At 40.3% G+C, this 21310-nt stretch overlaps 1 protein-coding gene across 17 annotated transcripts in view; it reads left to right on the top strand.

The window, feature by feature from the left end:
- MEF2C (myocyte enhancer factor 2C) overlaps nt 1–21310 on the top strand; it is a 201243-nt gene that overhangs the window by 155862 nt on the left and 24071 nt on the right. For all 17 annotated transcript variants that reach the window (XM_077347571.1, XM_077347569.1, XM_077347565.1 and 14 more), the window contains one exon: nt 19641–19813. In XM_077347571.1, the coding sequence (XP_077203686.1) occupies nt 19641–19813 (173 nt within the window). The remainder of the gene's footprint in view (nt 1–19640; nt 19814–21310) is intronic.

Genomic DNA, 21310 nt, shown 5'->3' with positions numbered 1-21310 from the left:
TTATACTTTTTCAAGTCACACTACAATACAAAGCAACATTCATTTTTATATTTTTGTGAATTGCTATAATTTATTAGCATGTGAAAAATGAAATTGTTGGGAGTTTTGCCCCTCTTTTTGTGCTGCTATGTATTTTAAAACAGCCTTGGACTTTGTTTATAGTAATTAGGTTTTAAGAGATACCTCGTGATAAGGCAGTGATTGGGTCTCTCTGGCCTAGTGTTGTGACAAGGAATAGCTCTCCAAGGAATACCTGTTTAAGGTGACAAGGAATCGGGATTACTGACACAATCACTCAAATGCCACCAGCAGTTTTCCTTGATGGCACTACATTTTTATGCTGGAAGCAGAGAGAAGGAAAAAGAGTCCTATTTGGGTGGCTGTTTGTACCTAGCTGCCAAATATTGTTTTTAAGACTAGGAGCTTTGGGTAGCTAAAAAGTAAATACAGTGTTATGCTACAGTAAGACTTTTTCTAGAAGCAACATAGGCCAGGGGTAGTCAAACTGCGGCCCTCCAGATGTCCATGGACTACAATTCCCATGAGCCCCTGCCAGTCTGGAGGGCCGCAGTTTGACTATCCTTGTGATAAATTCTACCTATCATTGCATGAGTACTAGCATCAATTTTAATCTTGTATTTGTTTAGTGTCACATGTGTTGCTTTATTTCTTCTGCCTTTCTCTTAAAATCGTATTTTTAAAACTTGCATTGTTTAAAAAAATGCCTTCTAATTTTGCTTTGCTTGCAGAAGGTCCCAGGTTCAATTCCTAGCATCTCCAGCTAAAAAGGATTCGGTATTAAACAATGTGAAAGACAGCTAGCCATGGAGAGTTTCTGCCAGTTAGAGTACATGATAATGATCATGATAAAGCAGCTTAGTATAAGGGACTTTCCTGTGTAGAGGTGAACCAGTAGCTTATCCGCTGCTGAAGCAAGCAGAGCTTCCTCCATGTGATGGTGATGATCAGACTTGGCCAGCTTGGCCACTGGGCTGCTCAACAAGATTGTATCTTGGTAGCATTACTCTACTCATTTTCCTGCTTTTGGTTACATTTTGGCTGCATATCAATTTATTATACATTCTGCCTGTATTTCAAATTAAATAGAAATGTAGGTAATAGCTATTTATAATTTATGGGTCTTTAGGCCGGAAGAATTCTGGGCACGTTTTCAAAATAACATCACTAAAGGAATGATTTGCAAAAAGAAAAAAGGAAGGCAGTGTGCCCATATAAGTCTATGCTAAACAAGCAGAATATGAAGCACTCAGCAGTGAGACTTTGAGCAAATCCTAAAATAACAGAAGGCACCCCAAACTCATAAATATCAATGGTATGTACACCTCGTTCCCCTTTGTGCCTTGGCAAACTTCAGTCTGCATAAACATCGACACTTTTGGAAACCAAACTGGTACACAACCTAACACCGTTGCTACAAATTAGCATTTATTAAAGCTCCAACACAGTACAGAATTCTTTTTTAAAAATCACTAATTGAGTACTTCCAAATCAATGGACTAATAGGGAGTAAAGTGATTAAATGTAAACGTTGACTTCAAAGATAAGACCACATTAACTTAATCAGGAACATTCCTCCAGGAAAGAGCAATATGTCGCCAAGCCAGGCAATCCCAGGAGAGCAGCAAACACTAGTTTGGCTTACTAGCCAGCCTTTATGTACCCCTGCCACTAGCTTACTCTTCTGTCCTGAGTCCTCCCAGCTCAATCGTAGGGTTTGTCAGAAAGATGCTCAGGAACAGAGGTGTCAAGAAACAACAAAACAGGCTACTGCTGCTTTCTCTCAAGTTACACCCTGATGAAAGTACCAGGCTGAGAAACTGTGCTGCTCTTTGTCCTACTCAACAGAGAGCCAGAGCACTTTTACCTGGGGAGGCGGTGGATCCTTTTGGTTTCCTTCTGAACCATAGTTGTGTATAGATCACTGGTTCCCTCCCCCCCCCAAAAAAACCCCCCAGCATTTTTAAGTTGAGAGGGGAATATAATGAGCACAAAATATAATTTTGCATTGAATGCAGCTGAGCATCCCTCCAAACTAACTCAAAATTTATATACAGATCTCTTTCACTTTTATCTTTGTAATAATGAGGTAAGTTAAACTGAAGGGAAATTGCTTCTATCATAAGGTGACCAGATTGTCCCACTTTTGGAGGGACATCTGGGGGTACCTGACAAATTGTACTTATGTTGAAATTTAAAAAATATATATTAAAATACTATTTTTGCATTCTATGAAACTTTTTGTTGCTCCATATAGACCAATTTTTTAATCAAGAACCCTCCCGGTCAATGGTGTCCCACTTTACCAATGTTAAAATCTGGTCACCTTATTCTGTAATAACCCTATATTTGTAGGTGTGTGATTCAAATACTTGAGTGTACACCTAAAAGTACTGGTCTGTATCCTACCAGGATATTCCATCATTGAACAATATGAAGGTGTTTCTGCTGATTTCTCCCTCCCTCTACAGACCCCCAATTTGCCCCTGTGCAAAAGGGATCAGAATGGAGGTAAATAGGCTGGAAGGGAAGGCTACAAAGACTTGCTCTGGGAGTTTATCTCCATTTGTAGACCAATGTTCTTAGTCAACAGATTGGGAGACTGTCATTTCCAAACATTTTAATCTCATTTTCCCTATCTTGGTGTCCTGAATTTTTTTTAAAAGCTGATGAACTTTTAGTCCTCAAGATGGGAAAAAGAAAAAGCCCCAACCTATGGTTACTACAAAACATGCAAAAAATGAGCATGCATAGCAACCCAAGGGTCAGATACAAATTTCGGGGACATTGGCTGCTTGTGGCTCAGGAAAATGTGGCCCCTGTCAAATTTCCCAGTTGTTTGCATTAGCATCATTCTCTTTCCAAAAGCGTTCCTTGTCTTATCTTCTCTCTAATTTACAGTGTCTCAATATTTATCTTTGTACAATGATGGATTGAAAGAGTAAAATCATTGAACCAATAATGAGGATCCCTCCTATTAAGTGAGTCATAGTAGCTGCAAGGCTTTCCGAGATGGATTTTTAAAGATAAGAATGATTGACTTATTTCTTAAATAACAAGCAATTAAGTTTATTCTTTTAGGCAACTCACACTCAAATAACAACGTTGAGTTGCTGCAGTTGGTTCTCGTGCTGATGCTGAGATGATTGTGCTGTGTTTCCTCTCTGCATGCAGCAATCTGTCCCTTTATTCAAAGACAAAATATAAGGAAACATTACAAATCAGCAAACATCTGGATTTCATACTTACCCTTGAGTATTGAAATAGATAGTTGCTGCCTCTTGGATCTTGGAAAGCAGCTGTGTGTTTGCTTCAAAATGAAAAGCAAGCTACATAGTTAACCCTTTGGAGTAAGAAAGCTAGCTTTTGCTGGCAAGACTCCTGGCAGTCTTGAATCCAAACACTTATTATATAAGAGGAGGCAGAAAAAAGGAGTAAGAGACATATTGGATTGTCTGTTTGGTGTAGTGGTTAGGAGTGCGGACTTCTAATCTGGCGAGCCAGGTTTGATTCTGCGCTCCCCCCACATGCAGCCAGCTGGGTGACCTTGGGCTCACCACAACACAAATAAAGTTGTTCTGACCAAGCAGGAATATCAGGGCTCTTTCAGCCTCACCCACATCACAGGGTGTCTGTTTTCTTCTTCTGCCTAATCCTCTAGCTACTAAATAACTTTTTGATAAAGCCAGGAACTTTTGACTATTGGAATGCTTGTCTGCATCAAAGAGGGTCCTAATCAGGTGGAAAGGTGGCATAAAAATGTTTTGAATGATAAATAAAATGAATTATGGACTCATACTGGCTAGTATACACATGCTTTGCAGGATGATTAGTACCTTTCATTGACAAGAGTGGGGAAAACAGGAAGAGAGAAGTTAGTAAAAATGTGCATGGTTTCTGTGTCAAGTTTTTGCTCTAATGACATTTTTATTTTAATCAAAAATAATGTTTACTCAAGTGTATGTTCTTTGGGAAATAAACTTAGGTATTTAAAATGAAGTTTAGGAAATACAATGTTGGGATTTAACATTTGTAGTACCAATGTTTTTGTTCCACTTTAATTGTAACCGCTCTCCCTTTATTATTATAAACTTGCTCCTGCAATAATAGAATGTGCTATTTAGTACGCGGGCCATTGGACATTAGAAAGGAAACTTCCAGTGAGAGCTCAGTCCAGTTTTCAGTCATAATTCAACTTCCCTCCATTCCCCATCTAGTCTGAAATCACATTATTAATTGAGTTAAATGAATACGTTTTGTATTTAATGAAATAAATTAGACAAAGCATCTGGCTTTTAATTAATAAAACTGTTAATTAAAGAAAAGGTATTTGTTTATCACCAAACTTTTTAGAATATTGGAGGAGGAGCACAGTACCTTTTAAATGTGAGATAATTTACAATTGAGTAAACACAAGCTGTTCTTCACTATTAGGAGGAAATGCCATATTTATTTTTCCTCCTCAATTTGAAAATCTGGAATGGTACAAAGTACAACAGAGACAAAATGACTTCCACTCAAATTATATCAGGGTTGTTAAATCTGTATATGAAAAACAAATTGACATTGGGTTGGAATTTGCCCCTGTCCTACTGCGCCACTAAACAAAGTTATTACATTTTAAATTATTAAATCTACACCCCACTTTTCATCTTGGCTCAAGTTTGAAGCCTTCCTCCAGTCTAAGGATCCTTCCTCTGACTCAAGTGGTGCAGTGGTTAAGACTGATGCCTCTAATCTGGAAAGCCAGGCGTGATTTCCCACCCTTCCACGGGCAGCTAGCTAGGTGACCTTGGGCTAGTCACAATTCTCCCAGGGCTGATCTTGCAGAACAGTTCTCTTAGAGCTCTCTCATCCCCACCTACCTCACAGGGTATCTGTTGTGGGGAAAGGAAGGGAAAGGTGTTTGTAAATTGCTTTGGGACTCCTTCAGGTAGTGAAAAGCGGGGTATAAAAAACAACTCATCTTCTTCCACTGGAGGAAGATCCACTTAAGTTGGAGGAAGCCTCTTAGGAGGATGGTTGGCTCCACCCCATTAATTTCAAGTAAGGATTATCAACACCTGTTGCCTTTGGCTAGAAAAGAAACTATTCTCATTTATAGATAATCTGCCAAGTTGGGATACAAACAGAAAAAGATATCTCTAAATATCTTTTCCACCAAGTTTGGCCACCAAATGAGAGAGTTGCATGATATCATATCATGGTATCCCTTTAATCACAACCCTGTAAACTAATTGAAGGAAAATAATTAATCATTAAGTCAGATGTTACTGGACAAATTTACTGAATAAGTTTATTAGAGATTGCAGTCCAACTGCTATGTTAACTGTTTTACAGAGCCTCTTGTACCCTTCTAAGCATATTAAGGACACAATTTGGGTTTTTCTTTTTGTTTATGCTAATTTTTGTCTGAAGAGTACAGCTTGAATTTTGTTAAACAAAGTAAATCCAGTACAAAAAACACTTGATTTTTTAGAACTCTGAAATGGATTGGAGTGGTTAATTCACAGCTACTATAGATGGAGGTCTGCTCTCAAAGACTCAGTGGACAAAGAACTTGCTGTGGAATTTAGCGTAAGATGTTGGGGCAGCATAATCTAAGAATGTGCATCTGAATTTTTAGCCAAATGACACACAGATTGCTGTTTCTTAGCCAAATGACACCCAGGTTGCAGGGAACCTAAAACTGCCAAAGACCTCTCAACCAAGCAGTCTAATTCTATAGGCTCCTGAACAGAAGGTCTCGGGTATCCTACTTGCAGAGATGCAGACTGGGAGGGAAAACAGACCCAGCTCCACAAAGGAGCTTTTAAGGACTTTCCCAGCCACATGACCTCCTCCTTAGATTTATTCAACTTTAGCCAGCTTTCCTTCAACCAAGAGCTCTGCTGCCAGCTGCTTATCCATCAGAAAGAAGATCTGTACGTCATCTGCATATCTATGGCACCACACTCTAAAATTCCTGACAATATTGGCAAGAGGGAACATATATATAAAATAACAAACAAACGAGAGGATTAAACCCAATGTAATCTACAGTTCAGGTCTCATCAGGAACTCCGCTCCTCTGCAATAGTAACTTTCTGAAAGCATTGTGGGATAAGCAAGAAGGAATACCAAATATTCACCTGTATTGAAAGCAGCTGATAAATCTAAAAGGATTAGATTGAATAAATGAATAAACTAGATTTTAATAGTGAAAAACGTAAAGTTCTTCATTTACATAGGAAAAATAAAATGCATCACTATAGAATGAGTGAGACTTGTATTGGCAATATGTGTGAAAAGGATCTGGGGGTCTTAGTAGACCATACACTGAACATGAGTCAGCAGTGTGACTCGATAGCTAAAAAGGCAAACAGGACTTTGGGCTGCATTAAAAGAGGTAACATCATGCAAGGTGATGTTACCTCTTTACTCCGCTCTGATTAGACATCACTTGGAGTACTGTGTTTGGTTTTGGACACCAAAACTGAAATTGGAGCATGTAGAAACTGGACAAAGTCATATGAGGAAAGGTTGAGGGAGCTTGGCCTGTATAGCCTGGAGAGAAGACAACTAAGAAGTGATATGATAACCATCTTCAAATACTTGAAGGGCTGTCATAGAGAAGATGGAGCAGAAGTTTTTTGTTGCCCCAGAGGGTTAGACCAGAACCAATGCATTGAAATGAATTCAAAAGAATTTTCAGCTAAACATCTGGAAGAAGTTCCTGACAGAATGGTTCGTCAGTAGAACAGGCTTCCTTGGGAGGTAGTGAGTTCTTCTTCTTTGGAAGTTTTTAAACAGAGGCTAGATAGTCATCTGACATAAATGCTGATTTTATGAACTTAGGTGGATTGTGAGTGGGTGGGCTGGAAGGGATGTGCCAGTGTTTGTCTCTTGTGGCTCCTCCTTGCATACCCAGGGAATTGCTGATTGCCACTGTGGGATGGTAGGTGAATTTCCTCCAGGCCAGACTGGATTCTAGAGATTTTTGGTGGGCATGAAATTAGGATCACCATAGGTGGTCAGGTAGTTGTGAATTCCTGCATTGTGCAGGGGGCTGGAGTTGATGACCCAGGAAGGACCTTCCAAATCTATTATTCTATTAGCAGCCCCAGCAGTTATCAATATGTAAATGAAGATCATCAACCAAGGCAACCAGAACCTGTCTTCATCCTATAACCTTATTGAAAAGGTTCAAGGTCAGATGTTTCATCCAGGAAGGCCATCACTTGTTCAATCATCTACCACTGGAAAAGTAAATTAGACACAGGATGTAATTAACCAGCATCTATCTAAGGAAGGTTTCTTAATCACAGGTGTAACAATAGGTTACTTAAGGGAGCTATGGCAACAACCCTGTGAGAGACAACTGAATAATTTCTCAGAGGGCCTCTTACCACTTTGCAGCATGATTTTACGTGTAATGAGGGGCAGGAATCCAAGGAATGGGTAGTCAGCTTCATAGGTATCAGGATCCTGTTGACATTTCCAAGGGTAAGCAGGCCAAAAGAATCCAAAAAAGGGTTAGTTGGTGCAAACAAAACCTCCATCCCACCACTGCTATCAAGTTTGGTAGCCAACTCTAGACAGAGATAAGCAAATTTATTCACAAAAAAAGGTTGCAAATAAGTCACAGCTTAAAGCCAAATCAATATTAAATTTGGGACTCATTGAAGGAATAGTAAGCTGTCAAACTAATCTAAATAAATGAGTTGGTTACAAACTAGCAGATGCAATGGGAAGCAGCAAAATAATACTTTTTGCCGCTTTCACTTCAATCTCATAGGCCTTCAGTTAGGGTCTATAGTGGGTTCTCACTTCCAAATTTCACTCACCAGCAGATCCAGAAAAAGCCCTCAGAGAATTCTGGAAATCATCAGGAAACATCAGTCTCCATGGGTGAGCATAAATACACATATGCTCCCTCATAGGGGGGAAAGATCACGCTCAAATCAGTCCTCATAAATAAGTGATTTCAAGGCACCGTCTCTCTTAACCTATTTTCAGTGCTGCAGCTAGATGGTAGAACACTGGAAAGTTTGATTCAAGTTTTTGTAGAGTGAACATTTCTTCTATCTTGCCATCTCATTTGGGGTATGCATTTGCTACATGCATGCGACATGTTGAGAAGACTTGTGGAACTCAGAACAGAGTTCAGCCAGGTCAGGTGCCATATTCCATGAGATCAACAGGCTCCCAGTAAAATTTCTTGGGAAAGTGGAGACATAGTGTTCCCATCCCAAGGTCATGATGAATTTGAAGTTAACCTTCGCCCTTACTCATATTTTTAAAAGAAAAAGAATATTTTAGCTCAAAAAGCAATTGATTTCCAGCTGCTGGTAGAAGTAAATGAATAGCCCTCTATAGCCAAGAAGAAGATGGCTTTCAAGCAGTCAAATGCGGGTAAGTGCAAAGCAGTGACATACAGATTTGCAGCGCACTTCCCTTGATACTTTCCAAAAGGGTGATATTTTCCAATAAGGTGTTTTCCCCTGTCAAGTAAACGTTTTTGCTCACTTGTTTGATTTAACACTCAGGGGCAGAGAACATTTTAAAAAGTGAATGTAACTAGCTGGCTGCATACAGATTGCATCTGTTGATGAGGAGGTGGCCCACAGTGCAGATCAGATATGGATTAATCACCTGTGTAATTGCTTTGCTGGATCTAAGCCCATAAGAGCATAGAGTATCTGCACTGGTGACCAGTGAAAGAAAAAAAATTACATCCAGAAAGCAGTGTCAAAATCTAATGATAGAGTAATTGCTCCCCAACCCACCACCGTTATATTGATTGAATTATGGACTGTTTGCCCTTTTGAACTTACATAGTTAAACATCTCTATTGTAATGCACTAAAAGTTTCTTTTTAGCTGCATGGTAGGCAGAAGAGGAATGGATCAAGAAAGGAAGAAGAGTTGTTTATTATATGCCACTTTTCTCTACCTGAAGAAGTCCCAAGGCAGCTTGTGATCGACTTCCCTTCTTCTCCCCACAACAGACACCCTGTGAGGTTGGTGGGATTGAGAGAGCCCTGACAGGACTGCTGGGTCAGAACTGGGAGGACTGTGATGAGCCCTAGGTCACCCAGCTGATTGTATGTGGAGGAGCCTGGAATCAAACCCGGCTCACCACATTAGAAGCCACCACTTTTAACCATTACACCACACTGGAATGGAAATGGAAGCGGTTACCATGAAAGGAGGCTAGGAAAGGAAGGTTGAAATAGGATGTGGCATGGAAGTTTGGTAGAAAGCTGCTAAAGGGAGCAAACTGATAGAAAACTGGGATTTCAACATGAGCAGAGGTCTGCATGGCTCTAAACCTCTTGGATTTCTAGGCATCCTGTCTCTGTTATGTGTAAAATGGAGTAGGTGGTAGAAGGTATTTTTTCACCTCGCATCTAAACATTTTATAAGAAGGGGATTTCCTATTCAGTAGAACTGCCTTCAAGGGCCCGAGGCACGCAATGACCTTCTTAAGGGAAAGCTGTCATGTGAACCTTGCTTAGTGGTTTAGGAGTAACACTTCAGTGTTATTCCGAATGTGGCTCTTTATTTGTGTTAACTAACTTTAATTATGGACACTTGAAATTGTGATTTTATTTTGGCTTACTGTTAACAAGGGTGAGAGATAGTATGTTTTCAGGATGGTAGGAATGAACTTAAAAAGGTAAAGGTATCCTCTGTGCAAGCACCGGGTCATGTCTGACCCTTGGAGTGACACCCTCTAGCGTTTTCATGGCAGATTCAATACAGGGTGGTTTGCCAGTGCCTTCCCCAGTCATTACTGTTTATATCCCAGCAAGCTGGGTACTCATTTTACCGACCTCGGAAGGATGGAAGGCTGAGTCAACCTGAACTAGCATGTGCTAAAAACATATTGTGGTCATTTTATCAGAACCATAAAGGCAGATTGATAACGTGATACGCTGCTCTGGGTATTTTTTTTTTCCATTTCTCTTATGACATGTGTGCAATATAGCCAGGAAATCCTAAGATTGTCTAGCTGCCAGGCAAGAGACATCTAGAGGTGGTTTGCCATTGCCTGCCTCTGCATTATAATCCTGGCATTCCTTGGAGGTTCGCCTTCCAAGTGGTTTACCCTGCTTAGCTTCTGAGATCTAATGGGGGGAGATAATGGTGGTTACAATAATTGTATATAATAATACAATAATTGTAGAAGTGGCTTTGTAGCCCTTTCACTGGGTGGGTTTCTTAAAAAATTGTTCTTTATCAGAATCAATTTGAACTGACAATGGATCTAAACACCACAACTTGAAACCAAAGTAATAAACAGGGAACACACATGAGAGCAAATAATTTGTTTCTTTGTACACTAATTCAGATGCATATTGGTGCTTTTCGCCTTTTCTCCAGCAACAGCATTTAAAACACGTCTATCCAAGGTCTATTTCATGCACCTAGTTCACTTTCGTACATTTGTTAACTGTCCATACAGTAGATATAGGAATTGTGGATGGTGCATAAGCTATGCAGAAAGAACGCAAGCAACGTGCATACCCCAAACTCATAATAATGAACTGGGAGGGGTGGGTCCCAGTAAAGAAACAAATATACAAAAATATAGATGCACTGGGGAACCAATATGGCAATAAAATATCCAAAATGGACTTATATATTCTCTCTTCATTAATTCTTTATTCTTTACAATTTCACACAAGTCCCAATGCATTTCGCCTTACAGTTTTTTCAAAGGACAATGGTTTTTATATTTAAGGACCAACTTCAACTTTATGAACGAATCACTTGACAGAGTATAAGGTCATACTAACATACTAAACATAGCTTGTGGCACTCCAGACCCCAAACTCATGTCACACCATCTATTCTTTTTTGGTAGGACCTGACAGGAAGTGTCAGAATCTTTCAGTTGGATTTAACACTTAACTATAAAATCTAATCAGGCAATAAAACTACAGTCCCTTATTGTACAACTATCATGTTCAGTCAGTTAATGTTTAAAGCCTTTTTAAATTACAGGCATTGAGGGGGGAATAAATTGTGGACATCCGCATGTAATACTTCTAAGTGGCTTATTTAATTAATTAAAATGCAGTTGCTGAGTTGAGTTGGGGGGGAAACGACTCCATAGTCAACAAGATAATGTGGTAGGTATAGTGCAAAACTCTCTTGCTGAAGTGGAAGCAAATAAATCAATACAATTAGTGGCAGAGATATAGGAAACATAATGTTTTCCTGCATCGCAGCAATATATTTGTAAATTTCCCTAAATCAGATACCATTAAGAAACTATCAGACAACATAAACTGCATAACCTATGCACAAGTATTGCAAAACGGATGACAATATTGACCACAACAGCCAGTCCGGGGAAACAAAAACCAAGCAAGACTCCTGATTCTGCATTTAATGTATGATGGATAGTATAATTCATTTTTAGACACTTTTGCACTCTTTCACTGCAAAAACAAGGCCAACCTTTTTATTGCTTTGTGCGGGCTACTCTATTCACACAAACCCTGAAATTGCCCTTTGTCCTGAACAGGGAGGTGGATGATATAGACATGATGAGATCATTCGGCATGGAGCCTGAAAAGGCTGGATGCAGTTAACCAGGGTGCCCAGTAGCCCACTGTTGCATCACCATTCCTTTTACATAGATAGATAAGACTTGGTCAGCATTCCCATGCAGGTGCCATGTTTAGGGGTTTGTTCATATGCTCACTTCCAGACATTTAGGACAAAAGATGGATCCTCACATTTCCACTAAAAGTCCATCATTTCATTTCTGGTATTTTAGAAGGGCACGTCTGAGAATATACGATAACTGTTATTCTACAAGCTTTGGTCACTAATTGCTTCCTGAGACATATTTGCTACATTTTCAAATGATATTTAAAAAGACATGGGTAGCCGGTAATGGAAACCCAGGGACCTGCCTTTGCTCTTCTTCATGAGGTGCAATAGCCAGAGAGTTGGATTTCAATGTTGAAATCCTAGGTTCAGAATCCTGCATGGCTGCAGATCTCTCCAGGCACCTTTTGAGCTAGTCCTTACCTGTCCGCCTAACTTTTTTCTCAAAGTTGGTATGAGGCTAAAGTTCATCTTTAAACATCAGAGAAAGTAGAAGATAAAAACAGAATTAACAAACAGAGAACATATTTTTTGCATTGTTTAGCTCAGCAGAAGTTGTGATTGGAATACAAAGCCTGCAAAATTATTTCTATTTAAAGTAAATATTTCTTTTGCATCATAACTTCCTTGGTCTTTGCTCCCTAAAGTCAGCAGGGAAAGACCATTAGTGGAATAATGTGGGAATCAGATGTTGTTTTAAAGATTTTCTTCTTCTGGGTGAGCTTGTTTCCACTTGGGTTTTCCTCAGCCATTTGCACTCAGCCAAGGTAATGTCCTGTGAAATGCTTAACAGGTATAACATGTGAGCAGGAGGCTTAGTTTCTTGGGAGAAAAATGAAGTTAGGCTCAGATTTTACATTATCTTGATGTGATATATGGTAATTGCTAACCAATGGCAAACTATATATTATGTTATACCAGTAGTGCATATAAATTAAAAGAAACACTGCTATAAGCATACACAAAAAAATCCAAGAATGTTAACATTCTGCAGACTCAAATATTAAATGCTTATTTGATTCCTGTTTGTAAATAAGAAATAACTAGGGGCCAAGCCAGTTGAATTCAGGAATACAACAGGCGCTAGATTGGGAGTTGTGGTGGAAGAACTCTGTGGATGGCCTCCCCCCCCCCCCCAATGACCTGGAAATGCTGCAGGCTGGAGGCCCCTGGGATGGGAACTCACTGTCAGGGGCAGCTCTCGTGCAGCAGAGTTCTGCAGCCTCTGAACCTCAGAGGGAAGTAGAAAGAGGAGGGGGTGGTCAGGAGTAGGGGATGGAAGCTGATTGGCTGACTGCTGGACAGACAAGAAAGCCAGTTGGGGAAGGAGACACTCAGGGGTAGGACAGCCACCCTGAGTGGGTGTTAAGCCATGAGACATGTTTTTCCTCCAAGGCCTTACTAGAAATATATAGTGTGGAACAGATGCTTGAGGCTGAATTTCTGTGTCTCTTAACTTATACTCATCACACAATTATGCTTCTCTCACACATACCATGTGAGAAATTCACCTCCTCATATATGATCCTGCCTGCCCTTTAGGATCATCTTCTCAAGCCCTGCTCTCAGGGTCCCTATTGGCAGAGAAGAGGCCAGGGCCAACCAAACGGGAGGCTTTTCCCCCCATAGTGGCGCTTTGTCCCTTGAGGATTGCCTGGCTCCTTTCTCTTAGGGGCTCCACCTTTTAAAGTTGTTTTTATGATCTGCTTATAGCCTGTGGACTGATTTAATAATCTGTATTTAGGCTGTTTTAAGATCTGTTTTTTACAGCTTGTTTTTAACCATTGTTTATTATGGATCATTTTCTGCTGTTTTGTGAGCCTCTGTGAGTAGGTCTCAGGAAAGGTGGGATGTACATTTTTGAAATAACTCAAAATATAGGGAGGGGGAGCTTAATACCTACTTTTCTCAAATGAACATGAATTTTGGTGAAAAGGTGACCTTGGTCCTAAAGGCCTGTGGATCCTGCAAGTCAGTATAAGATTGGATTAAAAATCCCTCAGTATGCTTCTGTGCTTAGATACAAAACAAATAGATGTTTAAAACTTTTGGATTACTACTTCATGTATCTTTGACTTATTCACTTGTCATTCACTTCTTATTTCCTCATGGCTGTCTATGTGATTTTGGGTTTCCAGGCACTGCTGGATTTGTCCTCCTGTTAGATAAACAGGTATCCATGGTGGCTTTTCATCAGCAATGTCTGGTGAGCCCGCTGTGACCCTTTCTGGGTGGGAAAGATCTTGCCATTATGGAACATGCAGCAAAACAATAGGGGCTGGGACCTGGGGGGAAGCCATCATGCTGCTAACATTGTGTCACTTCTGGGAAAACTTAGGAAAGTCATGCCAAAGGCTTGACTTCCGATTTTAGTTCTGCCACTGGTCAGAACGCTGGAGGCAGGTGATTTCCCACCCCACTGAGTGGCCTGGCAAGCATAATGCTCAGTCTGGTTCCATGCCTGGTTATAGAACTGAAACAGCCTTGGTCACCCTGGTGGATTACTTGTGCTGGGAGAAGTGCAGGGGGAGCTCAACCCTCTTCATTCTCTTGGATTTTTGATACCATTGATCATGGTGCCCTCCTGGATCACTTTATGGGATTAGAGCTACGAGACACTGTTCTGCAATGGCTTTTGTCCTGCCTCAGAGGTAGGCTTAAGAATATGGTGCTCCATCCTCTGGCTTACATCTATGTAAAGTCTCTAGAAGAGGTCATCAAGAGGTTTTGGCTGAATTGCCACTGATATGTGGATGTCAGCTTTCTTTAGCACTTCCAGCAGATCCCAAGGAGGCTGTGGAAACTGGTTCCTGGAGATTCTTCCAAGCTCAGTTCAAGGTGCCAATATTGACCTTTAAAACCCTTTACAGTTTCTGCCATATGCATCTACCCTTCCACTCTGGACATCTTTTGTGACCTTGCTTTGGATGGCCTCACCATTTGAGGCTAGAGGGATGGCCACCAAAAAGAAGGCTATCTTGGTTGTGACACCAAAACTTTGAAACTCACTTCCCAGGGACATACATCTATCTCCTCTGTTGTTGTCTTCTGCCAGTGGCTGAAGACTTCTTTTGTTTGGTTTTGCATACACCCAGTAACAATTATTGGCCTTCCCCCTATTGTGTTGTGTGTGCTTGTATGTTTGTGCTTTTATTTATTTTACATATACTTTAGTTCAAATGCTGTTTTACTGTTGAGATGTAATGTTTTGATGTTTGTCACCTTGGGAACCCTGAGTGAAAAAGTGGCATAGAAATGTTCTAAATAAAATAAATAATAGAATTCAACACCATGTCCATAATTTTATTTCTTTATTTATCACATTTGCAATCTCTGTTTCAACAGGATTAGAAAGCTGGTCTTTGAGATAATACCTTTTTTGGCCATAGTACAACTCTGTGAGTTGTACTTCGATGGTCCAGATGCCTCTATGATATAAAATCTGATCTACCTTTATGTCTGTGAATAGGTTATGTTGGGAGACAGTGTCTGGTCAAACCACTGGCTGGTGCAGAGGGGTTTCCCTGGCCCAATTTGGACACTAGCAGGGAAGCTTGATCTCAACTCTGTATGTTCAAGAAGCCTTTTTAACATGAAAAAATACTTTCTTTACACCCCATTAGCCTGGCTCCAGGGAAGCACCACTTCTCCTTAGCAAGAGTTTCAGCAAATGCAGTACAGCTCAGGTTTTCATCTTGATATGCTGTCATACAAGTTGCCTTCTGTTTCATTACTCTTTCTGCAGCATCCTTGGTGCATACAAAGGGCTCCTAGGGCATTCTGGGGTGTGTGGGTGATTTTTTCCAGGGCTGTACTCAGCAAGAAATAAAACTTTTTGTAAACACCATTTGCTCAACAAAATCAATAAAGCAAAAAGCAAGTTCTTGTAAGGGTCTGGGAAAGAAACAGTTTGCTGTTCAAGCGCCACGATGGAGAAGTGCTATAAATTTACACCTTCTGGCACATGCCCTTTTCAAGCTTGTACCTCTGCTGTTTTTATTGTCATTAGGCAGCACAAGTGATACCCGTAACATTGAATATATTTCATTCATCAGAAAATCCAGCTCTTAATCAAATAAAAATGTAAAGCAAACCTGGCCCTATATTCCATCTGTTCTTCATTTTCTCCTAATTTATAATCAGGAAATCCATTCGTACATGGCATATAATTTTTGTGCTTTCTAGTGGCTTGTGGAATGTAACATTCTGCACACAGTCACATTTAAATTGATAACTGTCCAGGCGAAGTGTAATTTTAAAATACAGGCTAAAGAAAGGTTTAATCTCTATATTAGAAGGGCTATGGCAATTTTGCTGCTGCTGGGTTTTCCTAAGTTGTTTTGCATCTGAATTTAACAGAGACTTTCTTCCGTGCATTGAAGTTAAGGTACCTCAGTAGAGACCAGGGCTTTCAGCTTATAGTGGAAGATGCGGTTTAAGCATCTAGATTAAATGCAGGCTCTGCTTAGCTGCAGACCCCATGCATGTATTCATCATTGATTTTCAAATGATGGGTTTGTATATCATTGGTTAAGAGTCTACAGTCTTGCATTCTGGGATCCATATTCTGCCAAAAGCATAACAATTTAGTGGCTGGAAGGAGAAACAGTCATTATATGGCTCCAAATTGCTAGCTGGCACCATGTGCCAAGAACAGCACAAATCCACTGGTAAGGAAAAGATTGCAGTCACTCTTTAAAATAATTTTATGTTCTAAAAATACAAATGGAGGAAAATGTCATCATGTTTCAAAATATTCTACATTAGTAGGTAAATACATAAAGAGTTATGTGATTGGTGTTTTGAAGTGGCACACTTTCTAAATGATGGGAAGGCCATCCTGGTCTTAATTTTGTTATATTAAAGAAATGGCTTTGATTTTATGTAAGTTATTTTGGAATGAATCTCTGTACCCTCCCCCCCCCCCGATCCCAAGTTGTTTCCTTTCCATCAAATAACATGTTGGAAGTTGTAGATTTTGGTAAAATATCTATATCTGTCTATTGATACCCAAGCACACATGGTATTTCTGTGTGGGTGTGTCTGTATGCAAGAGCTTCACCTTCACAAATTAACCAACTGTTGATAATAGCAATTAAGTCCCATATACCAATCCATGTCAACCCAAGTCTCATTTCATGTTTTTGTCCCTCAAAATTCCTTAAATATTTCTTTAATCCCTCAGTCACTGGTGAGGCAGCCATAGATATGTGTTTCCTTGTTCACTTTTGGTACCTTATTTCCTGGTGCTTTCTGTACACTCCTTTATCACTTCTTTTCTTTGCCACCCTTGCCCCATTCACACTTCCCCCCCTCGTGATGTTTCTTTCACCATCTTTTGCATTCCTCCCTCCCTCCCTCCCTCCCTCATGTTCTCTTGACTTTCTGTCCTTCACTTGTTGCCATTTCTCCATTAGGCTTCATGGTGTGATGGGAAGACAGTGAAGTTGCAGTGGTGGTTTTAGGACTGGTGGATAAAAGAGCCATTGCCACCCATAAAATCCAGGCAGAAACTGCCCATTTTTCTTCAGATGTCCAAAAATATAGACAAGATGGATTCTATCCCCTTCCCCAAAATATTGAACTATCCCCTCAAGTAGCCATTTCATTATGCTACCCGTTATCATTTCTCAAAAGCAGCTGCAGGATCAATAAGGTTGGGACCTGCTTTATTCCTTCCTCTTTAAAAAGTTCACAGAATAATTTCACATAATTATTTGGAATGGTTTTCATAGAGATCATTCAAATGTCCTCCTTGTGAAGTGTCAAGTGCATTTATTTGAAAATATGTATATATTCCTCCATCCCCACCAACAGCCCTTATCAGAAATTGCACTTGGGACTTTTCTGTGCAAGCCACATTAACACAGGCAAGAACTGTGTTGGGACATATTTTCAGTTTTTCTGGTCTTGTGGAATACAAGTGTTCAGTGATATTGAATACAATCATTATGTAAGTATGGATAGGAGTGTTCAAAATGCATTTATCATACAAATCATGGTTAGCAAACAGAGTCCACCTATTATCGTGCTTCACATTTACATTTTGGCTTTTTTTTGTTGCAAGTTTCTTTAACACACATTGCAAAATTCCTATCACAGTTGTTTAGACCTGTCCATAATAAATATATCTGTGTAGTAACACATCCCATTCTACTAAACTTTTCTCTGCCATAGTCTTATTAAGGGAATGAGACTTCCAGTGGCCTATAGAAAATGTGGAGCTTGCATCTGGGCTACCATCATAAGCATGCGAGAGTAAGCCCCATTGAACTGAATGGAGTTCCTTCAGGGTATACATGCTTAAGATTCCGTTGTTGGTAAAGCAATCACCAGGAGAGTGCAAGTGCTAAGGAAGAGAACTGGATAACCACTGCCCTGGCACATGCACTCTGGGGCGCACCCTTGTTTTAGTAGGCTTCTCCTTTGCTGAGTGGCATGCCAAGGGAGAGTAGGAGGTGCCAGCTTTTGGCGCTCGGGAAGGGCGTTAATTGCAGTGCTGCACCAGCATTATCATCATTGTTATTATTGCAATTGCCGAAGAGAGGCACTGCTCCTGAAAGCACCAAATTAGCCCAATACGGAGATGTTTGAATGTCAGGGTGTAAAGCCTAGAAAGCTAAGGCAGAAGAGATGAGAGGGAATGGGGTATTTTCACAATCCAAACTGACTCCTCCAGCTGAAATCAGCATTCAGGATCAGGCTCTGAAGGTGGAGGAGGGGAACAGAGGGAGAAGCATTTAAAACTCTGCCTCCTCCAGCTTTCTTTCTGGAAATTATAGCCTTGCTGCACTTTTCTTTGTTTCAAAACAAAAACCCTGAAGTGGAAAAAAGTGAGTCAGGCTAAGCAGAATCCTCTTGCATTTGTCCATGAAAGCAACCCAATTCTATAGGGCTTTTTTTGTTTTGTTCTCTCTCTCTCTCTCTCTCTCTCTCTCTCTCTCTCTCCCCCCCCCCCCCCAATTTCTTCAGCTCTCCACAGTATTCTGGTGAGCTTCTTCTAGATAACAGGCATTAGATTTCTATTCAGTTATACATTCAATATCGTACTACAAGCATGCAAAATGTTAAACGTATATTGGCTTTATTAGGAAGTTATGTTTTAATCGAGTCTGAAGCTTGAGGACCTCTGGGTTGAAAGGCAGTCTAAAAACATGTGAAATGTGTATAACATAACTTATACAAATATGTATAATATAACCAACACAATTCTTTACCAACCCCACCAGAATATTTGTTTGGATTCTAAGAATAGACATTTATTTATTAAGTTTATATTTCCAGCTTAGTCATTGGGAATTAATGAGTTATTTATTATATTTATATCCTCCTTCTAGGAAGCTTTAAGCTCTACACACATGTATTATTTTGTATTGATTGATATTCATTGTATGGCGTTTGTGTTGTGTAGCCAGGAGAGATGAGGATTGTCTGGCAGCCAGGTGACTGTATGATCCTCTGGGGAGGGGCTCTGCCTTTTGTCTTATGTTCCTCCATAACACACCATGTGTACTGGGGATAATACAGGAATAATGGCTTACAATAATAGCAGTGTGCCTAAGGAAGTGTTGGGAATGGCATGGAACGATAAGTGGTTGCCAGGAAATTGGTAGAAAGTCAGAAGGACTGATTAGCTGAAGACAGATTGGAGTGGCAAAAGAGAAGGAGGAATCCAGCTTGAATTTCACATAGTATACTGGTAGGGAGACAGTAGGCAGTTATAGAATATGATAGGCCATCTAATTAATTACTATGTATTTTAGCGGACTTTTAAGTGTTCTCATTCTGTTTGTGTTGTTTATTCTATAGCCAAATGATAAAATAGGACCATCTGCTTTTCTCAGTCATTATCTTATAACTAAAAAGGACAGTTGAGAAAGAATTGTCACTTCCAATCCATTTGAGAACTTTTCTGAGTGGGGATTGACGACATTTGAGAATTGCTTTTTCATTACCTAGGGAACATCTTCAGTCCCCATGCCACTTACCTTTTTGGTTTACTCTCTTTGCAACCAGGAAACGGGTATGGCAACCCTCGAAACTCACCAGGTCTGCTGGTCTCACCTGGGAACTTGAACAAGAATATGCAAGCAAAGTCTCCTCCTCCCATGAACTTGGGAATGAACAACCGTAAGCCAGATCTCCGAGTGCTGATTCCACCCGGCAGCAAGAACACGATGCCATCTGTGGTAACATATTTTCCAGGCTTTTTCTCCTCCCTCTTCCAAAGGCATTCATGATCTATGGTAGACAGGCTGTTTGGTGATCATTGTGAGCTCGAGAACAGAACTGCTCAGGTTTCCATGTGTGCACACTGAGAGCCAACAATGTCCTTGTGTATGGGATTTGAGGTAGACTGGCTTCTGAATAGTGCAGGCCCCTGGGGATCTTGCCAAATAGAAACTGTTGTCCTCTGAATAGCTTTGCTGTTTCTCTCTCTCTCCCTGTATTTGTCTCAATTCTCTTTCTCTTTTTAATTCTTGTCACTTTTTCTCAGAATCATTGAAGCTTGCCTTCGTAGAAGTCAGCCCATCACACTTTGGGGGTGGGGGGAGATCACAGAGCCCAAAATACCGTTGGTTTAATATAATGTGGACTACAGTGACTGTCTAAGAGATAAACATGGGAATAACCTGTGAAATTCACATCCAACATTTAAAATAACCGAATAACTCCTCCCCCCTGCCCCAGTGGCTCAGGTATCCTTTTGAGGTTCTCTGCATGTCCCATAGGAATTCCAAGAGAGGAGCCCTGAGTGACTTCTGCTTCTTCCCTCTCTGCTTCTAGGCTTTGGGTGAAGAGAAAAGGGGCTTTCCTTCCCTATCAGGAGACTGCATGCTGGCCCTGCATGGGACTGACTGGGCCAGCTCATACTTATGCTGCTTATCTGTTGTGACTGAAGATTTTGATGCTTGCATTTTGCTGGCCTGGACATTCGGCCCAGCCACTGTCCGTTGCCCATTTTTGTGACAAGATGCTATTGGGCAGCTTTGGGGCCTCAGAGCCAACACCAAAAAAAGAGGAAAACTTCTGATGTTTCACCATTGTACTCAGAATGTTGCAGAACATGAGTCTGAGATGTTATAAGTTGCTCTATTGGTGACTTAGATGACTCCATTTTAATACTGAGTATTATTTTATTAATGCCTACTAGTTAAGACATACAGTGACATTTCAGTAGGTCTTGAGTTTGCTGAACAATAGATGCAAGATGTAAAGTCTTATCTCATAATGACCTCAACATTTGACAAACACAAGCCATTTTAAATTTGCCTCTGCCCAAGCCCTTTTGAAATGCAAGGTAATGACATTAGTCCCCTTCATGTATGACATGTTTGAAAGATAAGATAGCAAAAAAAGTTATTATGCAGTTCATTGACATTTTTAGAGGTACCCTAAGCAATGTGTCCTGTTCCTGTACTTCCGGTGTTGGTCAGTCTTTCTAAGCATAAGAACTATGCACCTGATGCATACAGATTAATTCGTCCTTTAACTCTATGCAACAGTTTCCTGCATAATGATTTTTCTTCTATCCTCCATTCTTTTCCAGCAACCCCATAACTCACACACACACACACACACACACTGCCCCCACCAGTCCTTCTACAAATGTGCTTCTTGGCTTGTCAGCATATTCCACCCCAAACTCCGTAGTTTGCTTCACACACTCCTCAGAAGTCATCTCA

Source organism: Paroedura picta, chromosome 7, assembly GCF_049243985.1.
Source record: "Paroedura picta isolate Pp20150507F chromosome 7, Ppicta_v3.0, whole genome shotgun sequence".
In the NCBI taxonomy this organism is placed as follows: Eukaryota; Metazoa; Chordata; class Lepidosauria; order Squamata; family Gekkonidae; genus Paroedura; species Paroedura picta.
The sequence above is the reverse complement of the archived record's forward strand: the minus strand, read 5'-3'. Positions and strand labels throughout refer to the sequence as shown.